General features: G+C 39.7%; 1 protein-coding gene across 4 annotated transcripts in view; it reads left to right on the top strand.

The window, feature by feature from the left end:
• Positions 1-2,375: 2,375 nt before the first annotated feature.
• Positions 2,376-17,051, top strand: part of srpk1b (SRSF protein kinase 1b) — a 48,872-nt gene continuing 34,196 nt past the window's right edge. For all 4 annotated transcript variants that reach the window (XM_084061223.1, XM_084061222.1, XM_084061221.1 and 1 more), the window contains exons 1-2: positions 2,376-2,443; positions 4,251-4,305. In XM_084061223.1, the coding sequence (XP_083917349.1) occupies positions 2,431-2,443; positions 4,251-4,305 (68 nt within the window). In that variant the 5' untranslated portion in view covers positions 2,376-2,430. The remainder of the gene's footprint in view (positions 2,444-4,250; positions 4,306-17,051) is intronic.

Raw genomic sequence — 17,051 nt, 5'->3', positions numbered from 1 at the left:
GTTAGTTACTTATCGATCATCCGCCACGATGTTGCCGGGTCAACTCACTGTGGTGTGAAGTAACGTAAAGTACATTTACTCAAGTACAATTTTTAGGTATTTTTACTTTTACTGGAGTATTTCCGATTTTCAGTACTTTTACTTCTACTCCTACATCTCAGAGGCAAATATTGTACTTTTTACTCCACTACGATTATTTGACAACTTTAGTTGTTAGTTACTTTGTAGATTTTGATTATTATTAAATGTACATTAACCATTTCAGCTCTGCATTTCGGCCATTTGAAAATAGCAAATATACAAGCTCACAGTCACAGCTTCGCATTGGGCGTTGTGAGCTTGTAGATCAGCTATTTTCAAAAGATTTTCATACGTTTTATAGTAGTATTGAAAACTGTGAAATGGGATATTCTGCATAAATGACTATTTTTACTTTTGGTACTTTAAGTACATTTTGATACCAATACCAATACGTTTTCTCAAATCGCCTAGGCCTACATTTTGAATTCCGGACTTTTACTTGTAACTGCTAGTGTTTCTAAATTGCACCATTATTGATCAATTACTGCAACGTAGACATACTAGCTTTTTTAAACTTAAGTAAATTAAAGAATCGATACTTTAATTTACTTAAGTAAAACATTTTAGTACTTTTTCCACCACTGCATACATAGCCTGGGGATCAAGGGCACCCGGCAGACTGCATGGTGCTTCATCTTGTATATTTTAGTTATGTGGATTTATTTATATGCCTGTTTTATGTCAGCCAACTGCATGTGCAGACTTCAGCCAAGTGTGTCAGCAGGTTATAAGCAAAAATCTACACTTTGTGGACTTAAAGAATGTCCATAATAAAGACCACCTGCCGATCTCTGGACTAATAACCAATGGCCATCAGTTGAGTTCAAGAACATTTTCGTTAATACCTGATAAGAGTCCTGCATGGTAGTACTTACATTACATTTACTTAATTTGAGTGGTGGAAAAAAGTACTCAAATGTTTTACTTAAGTAAAAGTATCAATACTGCAATGTAGAAATACTCCGTTACAAGAAAAAGTCCGGAATTAAACATTTACTTGAGTAAAAGTAGAAAAGTATTGGTATCAAAATGTACTTGAAGCACCAAAAGTAGAAAGTACTCATTTTGCAGAATGTCCCGTTTCACAAGTTATCATTATGTCTAAAATGTATATTTATTTTCTGAAAATAGCATATACAATCTGAGCTCAACGATCTTTAACAGGCATTTAAGTGAAGAACAAATAATGAATGACATTTTAGAAGTTTTATTTTTCATGTACAAGGTAAGAAAATCTGAGTTCAGAAATCACATTGTATAAAGTAGGCCTATATATTTTAAATACAAACAATTCAAACAATTACATGAGCCAAATACCCTCCCATCCCACTCACCTATGTACACACTTATTGTAAAACATATATAACCTAAACACACTTATTTAAAAATGTATATAACCTCTTGTATACAGTACACATTATAAAAATATTAGGTATAAACCTCTCAGAATAACCACGCACGCGCGCGCGCGCACACACACACACACACACACACACACACACACACACACACACACACACACACACACACACACACACACACACCCCAGGTTTTCACAGCATGAAAGGGAAAGCCTCAAAGCCCTAAATGTGGGAATGGCTGGTTTCTATTCACCGCTCAATTCTCAGATCCGGCTTGGAGCCCGCCTATATCTGGTAATTTTACACATACGCTACAACGGTATTTCCGTATTCGGCCTAGACCGGATCTGCAACCTGTGAAATGAATTGACTCCAGTCAGTCTAAACTCCACACACAGACAGACGCCTGCGCTGTGAGAACCAACCAACCAGGGTTGCCATGTCTGCTTATCATCAAAGCGACTTTGGGCTTGTTTTTCTATAGCCCTGAAACATGACTGTCATACCATGACATGTGAACCATGGCTAGTTTTTCTGTAAAGTTGCTTGTAAATATTTATTGTAACAATAGCAATTGCAGGTTGTTTTTTTGGGGGTTGTTTGGCCTTGTTTCATAATGTTTAAATCAGTGGTTCTCAAACATTTTCACGTCAAGGACCCCCTAATTAATATGTATTTGTCTGCAGACCCCCATCTGAAAATATGTTATGCTAGGGACCCCCATACACAAGATTTGTGTTGTTAAAATGTTTCAGAAATATTCCACATTCACATTTTCTTCTAGATGTTTTTGAAAATAGCAGATCTACAAGCTTGTAGGTCGGCTATTTTAAAATAGCTGATGTAATAGGGGCTAAAGTGGTAAAACTGGTCGTTTGGGCTTGTTTCCATAGACCTGGTCGCTTGTTTCACTCACACAATCTGGCAACACTGCCCACCATCAGTCTACTCAACTCTGCAAGCATCCATCCTCTACTGCTGCCTCAATATGGACAGAAAAGGTAACAGCAAAACCACACTAATGTCATTAGAGCCTCCAGAAAACACTGTTCTTCTTTATCCAGCCCTCCCCGGCTTGTCAACATAAACAGTAGCTTTACTGTCAGGGTTCTAGGTGTTGAACAGAAAGAAACAACGAACCACGCGTGTGTTTCAAGTGCTGCAACTATGCTAACACTAGCACGCGAAGCTAACTAGCTTAGCAGTGTTGCCATGTCTGCTGATTACAAGTGACTTTCGGCTTGTTTTTTTTCCTCCTAAATTTGCTTGTAAATTATTGGTTTTTCCATATTTTTTTCCTTCGAAAGTGTAGTTGCTTATTTGGAATTGTTTCCTATAATGTTGTTTCCTATGTTATCTAATACCAGTGGTTCTCAAACATTTAAATGTCAACTCAAGACCCCTCAAATTAATGTTTTATTTTGTGCCCAGGAACCCCCACCAGATCTGTGTCAAGTATCAAAAAATATTTAAAATGATAACCTTTTAAAAATAATTCTTACATTTGTTTGAAAATAGCTGATTCAAATAGCCAAAGTACAATATTGAAGTGGCTAATGTATATTTTCAAATAATATTCAACATCTTAAAAATAACTAATGGAATTAAGTTTTCAAATAATTGTAGTAGAGTAACAGTACAATATTTGCTCATGATGTGGCCTATTATAAATAGTCACTTCTTTTGGGGCTTGTTTTCATGGACCTGGTTGCTTATATCTCTCGCAGTATCTGGCAACACTGCTAAGCTAGCCTGGCACACAGTAGTGCATCCATGCGCCAAAAAACTTCTGGTTGCCTTGATGCCATGAAAACATCAAACATGACACATAATAACATGATATAATACTGTGCCACTTGACACAGTGCTGTGTTTACAACCGCAAAGTGTCCAAGTGTGTCGTGTCGACACTGAAAACACAACAACTAAATAAACCATCATTCCAACATGCTACAACTAAATGCTAATCTAACACACCATCCATGGTACTGCTGATATACTGATAGCATAGCTAGCCAGCTAGCATAGCTGTTCTAACTGCCACCAACGGCTCACATATGTTACACCTGCAGCGATGCTATGCCTGCTGCTCCAATTATCAACCATTTTACAGTTGGTTGATTGTTTGATTACTTTAGATTTGGTATTTAAATTCATTGAATCCACAGGAACCACAGTGGAAACAAGCCATAGTGCTATCTTGGGGTTTAATCCTTTTAGCATCCTTTTGTATGGAACTGTGTACCTCTGTGCTTTTATTTTGGCAAACTGTTAAAGCAATCAATTAATCAAGTATAGACATTGGCATTGCCTTGTAATGACATAAACCAGTGGTTTTCAACCTTTGTTGCGTCAAGGACCCCCAAATTGACACACATTAGCCCAGGGACCCCCATTTGAAAAGATATGCCAGGGACCCCCGATAAGAGAAGATTTTTACGGCTCTAGCAGTGATTCTCAACCATTTTAATTTCAAGGACCCCCAGTTTGACATGCATTAGGGCTACAGACCCCCATTTAATGGCATTTCTATCTCTGGGACCCCAATTTATATTACAAAATCAATATCAAAGTAACTCTGAGAGTGTAACGGGTCCATTTGGTTCCATTTGTACACTCTCAGAGTTACAGACCCATAAAGGTCCATTTGGTTCCTATCCATCATTTAGCTGAGGACCCCCTGGAACCCCCTCAAGTATCTCTGGGGGTCCCCGGACCCCACTTTGAGAACCAATGCTTTAATACATGTAATAACACTGGCATTGCCTTGTAATGACTTAAACAATGTTCTCTGTTTTTTTTTGTTAGTACTTGTGATGCAGGCGAGAAAGAAGGGAAGGAAGCCTAAGAAAAATGGCAAAAAGTAAGTGAAGGATTGTTATCCAGCAGACGTATTCTCTTTTTTTTTTACACACACACACACACACACACACACACACACACACACACACACACACACACACACACACACACACACACACACACAAATCCTTTCATTCCTGTAAAGCTGCTCGGACACACATCCACTAAAAGGTTTAGACTGTACAGATGTTAGAATATCCCCACCACCACCATCATGCTGTACTGAATGTGTTGTCCTATATGTCATACTTGATATACCGGTTAGCTACATCAAACTGTGTGTGTGTGTGTAGCCTGCAGTGAATTAATTTAACCGTGACTTGATGTTTTGGGGAAAACTTTAGTTGGTTGATATTGTTTTTTTCAGAGAAGTGTTGCACATTCTGGCTCCAAATGCTGTGTTTTGTTTTATTTTTTATTAATCAACGTTTCTGGGGTTTTTGCCTACCTCAGAATTGATTCTGAGGAAGGCCCAACAAGCCGAAATATCAGTTAATGCAAAACCACTGCAGCATCGGTGCCAAAAGTGTTTCTAGGGGGTCAGCAGCACCTTCACCACAGCCTTTTGGCGTGCGTTACCTTTCCTGCTATGATGTTTAGTTTCAGCCTAAAGAATTGCTTATTCTGCGTCTTTGACTGGTGTGAATGAGATTTCAGTGGAGAATATTGCCCTTTGCCTGTTTGACTGATCAGATCCAATTTATACTACAGGCTTAAACGTTAGCTTGATGTTGACACACAGACAGGAACAAAAATGTATAACTTGAACTTTATTGTGTGCTTTTATGTGCTCGGTGTGTGAATTGTCACTCAACATAAATTACCGCCTCACTACGAGTTCCTCAATTTAATACTTGATGGGTTACTGATGATATGCCATCATTCTGAGACAAGTCATTTCCACTTCTACGCACAGTCCACCACAAGCGTGACTTTCCTGGTTTAACTGTGGTGTCATATTCCAGAGGGACTGATCAAGCTATGAATTGTACTGTCCGTGTTTTAGGGCAGGGTTCCCAAACATTTCAGGCCATCACCCCCCCCCCTAAATAATCATATTTGAACTGGGGACCCCCCCACTTCACATTGTAGGAGTTGAGGCATTACATGTAATTTGACTCTGTTCCACAGATAAATAGTGTGAAAATAGCTGAACTATAAGTTCTAGATGCCTTGTGATGCGAGGCGTTGTGAGTATGGTTTGTTGGTTACCTTTTGACGTAGTAATGGTTTTATTATTAGTTCACCCTTTTCATTTTAGAGGTATTAAAAAGGTATTAAGTCCTTCAATTGTCATTTGTCACTTTATAAATGTGCAGATACCCTGTATACACTTATACTGTATGTTGGTTTGTTTACTGTTGAATGAGAAAACAATGTTGCACTTTAAGCAAATCATCTGGGAACCCCCGAAATATTTGGGGACCCCCCTGGGGGGGTCTCAAAGGTTGAGACCCACCGGTTGAGAACCACTGTGTTAGGGTACACGGTAGACCTTGGGGTGGGTATACCTACAGTACAGTACATGCATGGAGAGAGTACAATAGATACACCCTAGGCAGCAATAATGGTGAGCCATTGTTTTTAGAGGCGGATTTGTCTCAAGCTTGCTCTCCCTTCGTGCACATGCGTGCACACACACACACACACACACACACACACACACACACACACACACACACACACACACACACACACACAGATTCAAGGAGACTGCGCTCTTGGCAGAGCCATGCCAATTATTAATGAGCTTGTCGTCTTGATTAGCCTTCTGTTCTCCTTTTCTGTGTGTGTGTGTGTGTACACATGAGCAAGGATTCAGCTTGAACTCAGCAAAGGCCAATATCTTAAAGCTATATTATGTTATATTCTTGATGGTCACTCCAAGGCCTCATGCACTGGGCAGTAGGCTGAGGGCACCGGATGAGGGCTTCTTTTAAACACGATGCTACCAGTATGCCCCGATGAGTACCATGCTGGTGATGAAAACCCACTTATGTCCTGGTCAGTCCAATAGTTTAAATGTATGTAATGTGTATAAGATAATCAGACAGTGCTGCTGACTGAAGGCAGTTCATTAACCCATTTTGGCCGGGAACCCCTATTTGTAACTATACCTTTCAAGACGGGAACCCCTTTTGGGGTTCTTGTTGCTATGTATGTACAGTATATAGCAACATACATTTTTTAAATTTTGAATAAATATTTGAAGTTTTTCAGAAAACTTAAGTCAGGATTTAGAAGGCGTTTTTAGAATCGGCCTCAGGTCTAAATGGGTTAAGAAATGGTGCCACCAGTTATCGATTGGATTATATCGGTCCTACCGTAAATCGAAAGATCATGTTGAGGAATTATATTATTATTTTTAATCACTTGTTATCATGGCAGGATACATACAGCCACAATTATTCAGTACCCCCTCCCACCCATTACCAGCTGCCCTTTTCACCCATTTGCCCTCATAATAAATGTAGAAAATGTGTGGTCCCGCAGGGGTGTGGCCGATTATCACAGAATAAAACAACACATTATCCATATCGAATATAGTCTGCTAAGCCTGGCTGTTACTCATTATGTCTTATGTTTTGGCGAGGTCCCAGACTTGTGAAATATTTTTTTTAAATCTCATTGTGACTTCTGTGGTTAAATAAATAAATGTTATATAATGCCTTACCAAGATCCTCTCCATTAACCCTTTAAGACCTGGAACGCATCTGTGTCACTTTAGATGTCTTTGGCTATTCAAAAATAGCAGATATACAAGCTCATAGCGCGGCACCGAGTGCCGCGCTATGAGCTTGTAGATCTGCTATTTTTGAAAAATTGTGAAAATATTTTTTTTATATTTTTATCCGTTTTTTTTTTAGGATTTTGAATTTTTTTAGACGCTGCCTCAGGTCTTAATGGGTTAAAGCCATATAAATAGGCAATAAACCACCAGTTGTACATCTCTTCACTGGCAAGAAGCTTCTGGACAGCAAGATTCCTCCTTACCCTCATCATCTTCCACTCCATCCCTTTTTCTGTCTTTCTGTCTCATAGCATTTTCATACTTTCACACAGCAGCAACCCTCTCTACTTCTCCATCCTCTACTTAGTTAGGCCTGTCACAATTATTACACAATCGTCATCGGCAATTATTTTAGCATAATCGTTTCCATGTTGAAAGATTTTCACACATTTTCAAATATTAAATAAAAAGAAAATAGCATCACTTATAGCTTACAACGCGTCAAGATGAGCTATTTCTGCTGTTTTTACGTGATTATTAAATATGTCAATAATTTCTATGTATATTTCAGTTGTCATATCTGCCCTGTGCAATTTTTGATAACGAAGCTTAAAAGGCTTCATATGTTCCAATGTTCAATGGCCAAACACACAATGAAATCGTAATAATCACAATTATTGGAGTGACGATTAATCGTCAACTTAAATGTGTAATGGTGAGCCCCTACCTCTCGACTTTCTCCACCGCCTGACTGTCCGAATCAACTTCTTCCATCTTATCTCCTCCATTCCTGCCCCAGCGTGTCCCGCCTCTCTCTTTCACTAACAATCTCTCTCTCTCTCTCTCTTTCTCTCGCCCCCTCTCACTATCTGGCAGTGGTGGAAAAAGGCCTCCATTTTTTTTTTACTTAAGTAAAAGTATCAATACTGCAATGTAGAAATACTCTGTTACAAGTTAAAGTCCGGAATATTTTTTTTTACTTGAGTATAAGTACGAAAGTATTGGTATCACTTAAAAGTATCAAAAGTAGAAAGTACTCATTACGCAGAATGTCCCCTTTCTCAAGTTTTCAAACGAATAAAATGTATAAAAATCTTTTGAAAATAGCAGATCTACAAGCTCACAATGTGTCGCGATGCGACACATTGTGAGCTTGTAGATCGGCTATTTTGAAATTGCCTAAATGAATATAGGGCTGAAGTGGTTAATGTATGTTTTGTAATAATAATCAAAATCTACAAAGTAACTAGTAACTAAAGTTTTCAAATAATTGTAGTGGAGTAAAAGTACAATATTTGCCTCTGAAATGTAGTGGAGTAGAAGTAAAAGTACTGAAAAATGGAAATACTCCAGTCTTTTTACCGAAGTACAGTACTTGTGAGTAAATGTACTTAGTTACTTTACACTACTGTGTTTCAGTAACAATCTCTGTCTCTCTTTCTCTCGCCCCCTCTCACTCTCTGGCTAGCTTGAACTCCCATCATCACATTCCCTCCCTCCCCACACTCTCTGTCTTGTCTCTCAGTCGTAGTGGGGCTTTACTGTACTCTATGTACCATAGCGGTGCTGCTGGAGAACTGCAGTCAGTGTTTTGGAAGAAGAGGCAAGCTTAGCCCTTTATTATAGAGCGGAGCAGCAGTCCACCCAGCTCCTCGGTTTTTGTCTCAGCCAAGCGCAGTGAAGCCTAAGTGTTTGTTATAGCCTTGTTTTTTTTTTAATTCTTGGGCCATGTGGCTGCTGGATTGGATCTTCTCTATCAACACAGCTGTTGTGAAGATAGCCAGCGGGCTCAGGTGCAAGTGAGTGGCACATCATGATCAAACCTTTGGAAATGTGTATGAGAGAAAGAGGACATGGGGCAAAGAAATGGCGTGGTTTTGTTTGTGTCTGTCTGTTGTACCTGTTGCATAGGTGGGTGATTCAGGAGGTTTTCAGGACGATGTTTGTGTGTGTGTGTGTGTGTGTGTGTGTGTGTGATTCATCAGCAATGCCAGATGCCAGTCTGTAGTTCGTTTGGCTGACTTACTGATGGTTCAATCCATTTTTAATTAGGCAACAGATGCTGCGTGGCATTGCTCCGCTAGGTGCCTGAGTGAGTGAGTGAGTGACTACCTACCTGGCTGCCCTCGTTTCTTGCGGATGCAATGTGCGAGTGACTGAGAGAGCGTGAGTGAGATTGATTAATATGCCCCCCGGTGGATTTGTGAGTTCCGCTCCCAGAAGAAGACAGACCACACGCCATCTATGTCGCTATCATGTTATTTATCTTTTCCAAGACTTTGTTTCTATTCTGAAACTTCTAGTGTTCAGGTGTTTTTAGTAGACAATCTGTTTCTGTACACAGTTTACTTTTACGTGCAGTAAACTGTGTTGGGTCTAAGGATGGAACGATGACCGTTATTATAGTTTATCGTGATAAAATAAACGCTCACAATAATTGTATTAAATTGTCCTCCGTCATACACTAGGATGAATTCGCTTTTGTTGAACTGCAAATTCAGTACCACTTAAAACCCTCTATATACTTGATAAAACATACCTGCAAAGAGTGCATTTGGTACTTATTTCACTCTACACAAATCAATTTGCCAAAAATAGCTGATCTGAGCTTGTAGATCTGCTATTTTTGGCAAATCGATTTGGTTTGGCAAAACGTTCTACTAAAACTGCAACGCGTTGTGAGCTTGTAGATCGGCTATTTTTGGCAAACGTTCTACTAAAACTGCAACACGTTGTGGGCTTGTAGATGGGCTATTTTTGGCAAACGTTCTCCCCAGAATAGGGATGTTGGGGGTTGAAGTCCCTAACAAAAGTGTCATTTTAAGTTTTAAGCATATTTTGATTATCACGATAATGTCATTAATCGCAATAATCTTTTCCACAGTACTCGTGACATGTCATTTTTCATATGCTCCCCATCCCTAGTCGGGTCTACATGTGATGTGCACCCATGTGTGCGTGCAGCACCCACCCCAGACAACTGAACAAACCTCTGTTGCAGTAGTGTTGTTTTGACCGGTGCAAATTGTTCTCCGCTCCATTTCCCTCTCTGCCTTCTCCTCACACGCCCTCGCCCTGTTCTTTCTCAGCCTCCACAAACTGCAGATCATTACATAACATAACCCATCTCATATCTCTTTATTATCTGCGGCCAGTTCCTCTTTGTTTTTCTCAACTCCCTCTCTCTCTCTCTCTCTCACTCAGACAGACATGCACAAACTGAAGAGGAAAAGACGATATGAAGTGTATTTAAGACCAAGGGGTCTGCAACTTTCTTTCAAGCCAAGGACCCCCTAGTCCAGTGGTTTTCAACCCTTTTCATGCCAAGGACGCCTAAATTGATATACATTTGAAAATGTTTTGTGCCAGGGACCGCCAGAAGCAAAGATATCAGTTAATTTTCGCTTTAAAAAAATCTAAATATTCAAAGATATGCACACTTTTTCAAGGTTTTTCAAAAATAGCAGATATACAAGCTCATAGCGCGGCACTCGGTGCCGCGCTATGAGCTTGTATATCTGCTATTTTTTTATAGCCAAAGCTAAGCGGTTAAAATGATTGTGAAGCTGTGTTAACTACGTTCGCTGGGGACCCCCTGGTACTCCCTCAAGGACCACTGGTGGTCCCCGGACCACTGGTTGAAAACCACTGCCCTAGTCGACAGAGAGATGAAGCAGGGACCCCCCCCACTACATATTGTAGATAACATTCATGTTGATGTGTTTTTTTCAGACAGTTGACCACTTAAACCCTCAATACTCAGAAAACTTTGGTCTGTTCTTTTCCTCTCTACACCAAACCTCTTTGGCGAAAATAGCCGATGAGGCGTTGAGAGCTTGTAGATCTGCTATTTAAGGCTAATGTTCCCCTCAGAATAGAAATGCAAGGGTTAAAGTGGTTCATGTAAAAAAAAGAAGAGAAAAAAAAGGTCATATCACACAAAGATTTTGCAGCCCCCCCTGTAGTAACTCTGAGGACCCCCTAGGGGTCCCGGACCCCCTGTTGAAGACCACAACAACAACTGGGGGTCTTTAGGCGTTGGAGCAAAGGTTTAGCACTGCCACTGCAGTGTTATAACTTGGTGTTGTTGTAGCCAAGAGAGAGAGAGAGAGAGTTCACCGTTTTCTACTTTTCCTCCTCACTCTCTCTCTGTCTCAATGAGACTGACAGCCAGGCCAATCAATTTCTGCCGCTTTGACCCACTTAATAGACACTAGACACTAAAACTGTCTTCTAATGAAGAAACCTTCTTCAGTCAGGGGACATTTTCTGACAAAAGCACTTTGACGTTGCGTTGCTAATATGAATTTCTTATTAGTACTTAAGCCTGGTATACTTTGTTGCAGTGTTGCGTGCCAAAAACAGCCACTACTGTAGATTGTCTATTTTCTGTCCGCGACTCGGTCATCAGATGGAGTATTATTAACCCATTAAAAACGGGGGAAGTATCCGTGTCATTGTAGATTTTAACTATATATATATCGTCTCTGTCGGATGGAAACCTCATACGTCCAAGGATTCAATCCAAAAAAGTACCAAAAGTAGCAGATCTACAAGCTCAAAATACGCCACACAAAAGGTAAAATATAGAGATAAGAGGTTTCTGCCCGATATATAGAGCGACATAGGTTTTTCAGAAAACTGTTAGGATTAGAATAGGGATGAGTCCGACTAGTCGAATAGTCGTTTGTAGGATAAAAATCGAATATTAAAAAAATATGAAAAATAAAAAAAAGTTCTGTTGCAAAGGCTATATTGTTTATTTCACCACCTCTTTAATAGTTTAGTTACAATAATGTAAAAGATGTACATGCTACTGTCTTTGTTAATTTTTGAAAATCAGTATATAGGCCAATGCAATGCTGTTATTGTAACCTATGAGTTATTTGATGAAAATCCCCAGAACAATTTAACCCAAACAAATCCCAGTCAAATATATATATATTTTTTAAAAGGGGTGGTAAGAATAGAAGTAGAATTATAGTAATCGATTTTTCATTTTGGTCACTTTTACACATCCCTAGCTTAGAAGGCATTTGCGGTGTTAGGCATTTGTCTCGGCCTCAGGTCTTCATGGGTTAAATTAAACATTATTTGCAAAGTTAAAGTTTGCACACCGGAGGCCAACACACAATGAACCTTTTGAACCGCCTCAAAAGAAAGCACAGTCAAACAGCGAGTCAGTGTTTTTATTATATTTTGACACTTGCTTTGGCAGCGCAAACGTATGTTTTCTCATGCCAATAAAGCTCCTATTGAATTGAGTGAAGCGTTGCCCACATAATGAGTGCAGAAGGTACGCAGACAGCCGCTACACGGCCAAAACAAACAAGTCTTATGAAGGAATTAAGACTCTTTAATGCCTTCAATACTTTTAATTTCAACCCCTAGTTTCAGGTATGCCAACCCAGTTAATATGATCTATGCACAGAGAGCCATATTGGAAAGAAATGACTTCCTTCACAGCTGTTACCAATAATACTAAATAATGAAGGCTCTGTTCCATTTAGTGTAGCACAGTGGTTCACCCTAACTCTTGTTTGACCAGAATGGAACAGAGCCTTCATTTGTATCATTGGTAACGCCTATGAAGAAAGTAAGGATGAGGCGCAATTTCTTTTCAATAGAGGCCTTAACAGACAACGTCACACTGATAAGAACCAGTATGTGCGCGCAGGTCGGCAGCAAAAGAATCCCACCGCTCATGATAAGATGCAATGTAAACGTGGTCACAGCCTCACGTGTAAAAATGCATCCCATCAAACTTTCAGATGCTGTTTTTCTCCCAGTGTGGAGGAAGAATGCTTAGGATTTTTGCTGTGATCTCACGCTCTTGAAATATATAATCCTTGGTTTCTGTTGTGTGTAAACAATAATAACAATTCAAAGCAGTTGTCTCCCAAACCCCACCTCCAGTGGCTGTCATAAGAACGGAGGCAGCGCTCTATGATCATGCCACCAGAACCTCCTCTTGCTCGCGCCGCTGCAGCCCATCAAGCCTAATTTATGCTCCGTCCCGCGCAGAGGACGGACGAGAATAGCAGACCTCCAAGCTCACAGCGGTCGCATCCGCAACTCGGTTGTGAGCTTGTATGTCAGCTGTTCTCGGCGCGCAATACCGTTGCGCGATGAAGTATATGTCTATCTAGGGCGCACCTCACCAGCCAACACACAAGAGGGAGTTGAATGAACTGAAACCAGCGCACCCCAAAACAGCAGGTTTGGGGATCAGTTGGGAATTGATTACCTGTGCGTCCAGTCTCAATGTTTGTAAACAAATAATTGGTCTATATGGCTGCTGCGCATAGAGCGCTCTGTCTGTCTCTCTCTCTCTCTCTCGCTCTCTCTCTCTCTCTCTCTGTGCAGTCAAGAAGCAAGTGAGGCGCAGTTTGTGAATCCATGAACGTTGGTGTTTGTTGTGCATTTTATTGGGTTAATTGTGGTAGATAAGGCAGCACACTAAAATCTTGGGGGTGTTTTGTACAGATGGAAACATGTCTGGGGACAGCTACTAAAGTCTGGTTTGTTTATACTCTGTGCTACGACAGTGGTGCTGGCTAAAAAAGACCAGATCTACAAGATCTGTTCTTTTCGGCAAGCTGCATCATCTCTGTCATCAGGTGTTTTGGTATGATTAGTCACCATTAGGGGTGCAACTGCTAGTTTCAACTAATTGATTTCATTTAATCAATATTTTGTATTAACTCATTGAGTGCCCAAATTATCATTATCTATTTCTGGCCATTATGATTTTTATTTTTTTATTTTTTCGAAGTAAAAAAAAGTGCTTAGGAAGCGAGATACAGTCTTTTTAAGTTATAAGTTAAACAAGGAGTGGATGGAGCTGCAAATCTTCAGATAATGATATCTTGTTTTTTTTTAGAAAGATCGTGAAAATGTGTGCAAATCTTTTTTTTTTTTACAGTGAACATTTGTAACTCCAATCTTTGCTTCTGGAGTTCTCTGGTACAAAATATTTGACAAATGTTCAAAAATTCAAAAATACATACTCAGAGATTTGCACGGATTTTCCACGATTAAAACAAAAATAGCAGATCTACAAGCTCATAGCACAGCACTCGGTGCCGTGGGCAAGTGTGTCCAGGTTAAATCGCTCTGTGGGGATCCCTGATATTCCATATTCTGTTCAGTTTTTTGTGAATTGTGTTGTTTGGACATCTGCTAAATGCCTAAAAACTTGTTGATTGCAGGTGCTCCTCATTGCTGTATCTTCTGGCTTAATAAGTGCAAAACACACTGCCGGCGAACAGACACTTTAACCCCCAACTGCTCCCCTGTGCGCTCATTTAGAGCAAGCCACTGCTGGGTCAAAGTAGAGAAGTAATTTCCCTTCAGGGAGCACTACAAATACCCTTTATTAAAGCAGCAGCTTAGACCACGGGATTTAAAAGTAATATATTGGCACATACAGTATCTCAACTATGGGATATGTGGAGGTTATGTTATCAGGATGATAAAGGTGGAGTATAACACACACATCACCATAATATGAGTAGAATTCTTAAATATCTGAAAGGGATATTTGTATAAAATTAATTTGTAGAGATGATGTGACAAGATTCTCGGTTGACTTTAAAGGACCTGGACAGGACAGTCATACTGTGTGAATAACATCATTAGCATAACAGTGAAAATAGATTACGTTGCCTTTGAATAATACAGACCAGGAGTAATATGTGATTCTTTGTGTCAAACCAGTCATGAATGAACCGGAACATAAAATCACCACTGGGGGGGATGGATAGTTATCTATTTGATAGATATGATGGAAGTGGAACCCAGTCCCAGACAGTCCCTGAGTTATTAAAGTAATTTATTTTGTGCCCGGTGGTGGGCTCCACCAGTTAGTGCAGTCGTCCATTTGGTTCCACAACCAGTTAGTGCAGTGTTGATTTTGACAGCACATTTTGATTTGGTTTTAGTCATAGTCTTTTGAATAAAATTCCATTTAGTTTTAGTCATATTTTAGTCATCTGAAATGTTTTACTGTTGGTCTAGTTTTAGTCGACTAAATATCATAAGATTATAGTCGACTAAATCTACAGTTGATTTAGTCGACTAAAATGTATTTTGGCGGTGCCTTGATGGCGTCGTAATGGCCGATTTTACACTTGGTTGCATGCTGAAAATAGCAGATCTACAAGCCCACAACGCGTCGCGCTGTGAGCTTGTAGATCTGCTATTTTCAGAGCGCAACACCCGAGCGCAACCAAACATAAAATGACTTGTCTTTTAGTTCTACTGGATCTCTTCTCCACTAGTCCCTCACTAACATTTTAGTCTAGTTTTTATTGACGAAATTGTCAATATATATTTAGTCTTAGTTTTAGTCATCATAGCTTAGTTTCTATTTAGTTTTTATTAAGTTTTCGTCAGTGAAAAAAGGTAGTCGACGAACATTTTTCGTCATAGTTTTAGTTGACAAAATCAACACTGGTGCAGTGGTCCATTTGGTTCCACAACCAGTTAGTGCAGAGGTCCACTAGTATCATTTGTACACACTCAAGAGTTTTGCGGGTCCTTGAAATGAACCAGTGAGTTATAGGGCTGTCAACGATTACAACATTAAAGTTGACGATTAATTGTCATACAAAATTGTAATGAATAATTTAATTGTTTTTGGCATTGAACATTGGAACATATGAATATAAGATATTGTTTGTTTGCCTTTTAGGCTCTAATAAAAAAAACTGCATGAGGCAGATATGACAAATAACTTAAATAAAGAAAGACACATTTAATAATGTTGTACTTTATTTAGAATTATTGTTTTTGGTCACTTTGTGACGCATTGTAAACTTGTAGATCTCTGAGAAAATGTATGAACATTTTTCAAAAATAGCAGATCTACAAGCCATGAGCTTGTGTATATGCTATTTTTGAATAGACAAAGTATAAAATAATGGTTTATATAGCTCAAAATCTAAAATGACACAGATGCGTTCCCGGTCTTAACCCATTAAGACCTGGAACGCATCTGTGTCACTTTTTGATTTGAGCTAAAAAAGCATTATTTTACACTTTGGCTATTCAAAAATAGCAGATATACAAGCTCATAGCGTGGCACAGAGTGCCGCGCTACGAGCTTGTAGATCTGCTATTTTTGAAAAATCTTGAAAATGTGTGCAAATCTTTGAATATATATTGTTTTAAAGCGAACATTTGTAACTCAAATCTTTGCTTCTGAGGGTCCCTGGAACAACATAGTTTGAGATGGGGTTCCGCGGCCAAATACATATCATTTTGGGGGTTCTTGACATGAAAAAGTTGGAGAACCACTGATATAGAAACATACGTTTTTTTCAAAAAACTGTTTGGAGGATTTAGAAGACATTTTGTAGAATCGGAACCTCATGCCATAACCCATTAAGACCTGGAACGCATCTGTGTCACTTTAGATATCTTTGGCTATTAAAAAATAGCAGATATACAAGCTCATGGCGCGGCACCGACTGCCGCACTATGAGCTTGTAGATCTGCTATTTTTGAAAAATCTTGAACATTTTTTTAAATGTTTTTTCAAAAAACTGTTAGGATTTAGAAGACATTTGTAGAATCGGAACCTCAGGCCTTAATAGGTTAATGGATTAACTTGGAGAGCGAAGCATGTAGAGACACTAGAGGAAAGCAACTGGTTTCAACATTCATGTGTCAGATATGATGTAGAGCGAGATAGAGAGGGAGGGAGAGTTTTGAGGAGGAGAGAGAGCGCTGTCATCCCTCCTCACCTGCAATGCAGTGCTCGGCCACATCGGCCAATCCCATCCCGCCTAGGCAGATGAGGGGGGAGGAGCTTGAGGGCCGACGACAGCCAAGGAGAGTTCTCGGTCAGAAGGGAGAGAGAGGGTTGAATGAGAGTCAATAGTCATGTGAGAGAGAGGAGAGAGAGAGAGAGGGAGCAGTGCCTCCTCCTTGCACTCCGGTACCCAGCCAGCCAGCCAGCCTACTGCAGCCAGCCAGGCTTTTCTGGATCTCTCCCCTACTTCTCTTCTCCT

Source organism: Gymnoscopelus microlampas (genome assembly GCF_963454915.1).
Source record: "Gymnoscopelus microlampas genome assembly, chromosome: 7".
NCBI lineage: Eukaryota > Metazoa > Chordata > Actinopteri > Myctophiformes > Myctophidae > Gymnoscopelus > Gymnoscopelus microlampas.
Note: the sequence above shows the minus strand (reverse complement) of the source record. Positions and strands in the feature narration are given on the sequence as shown.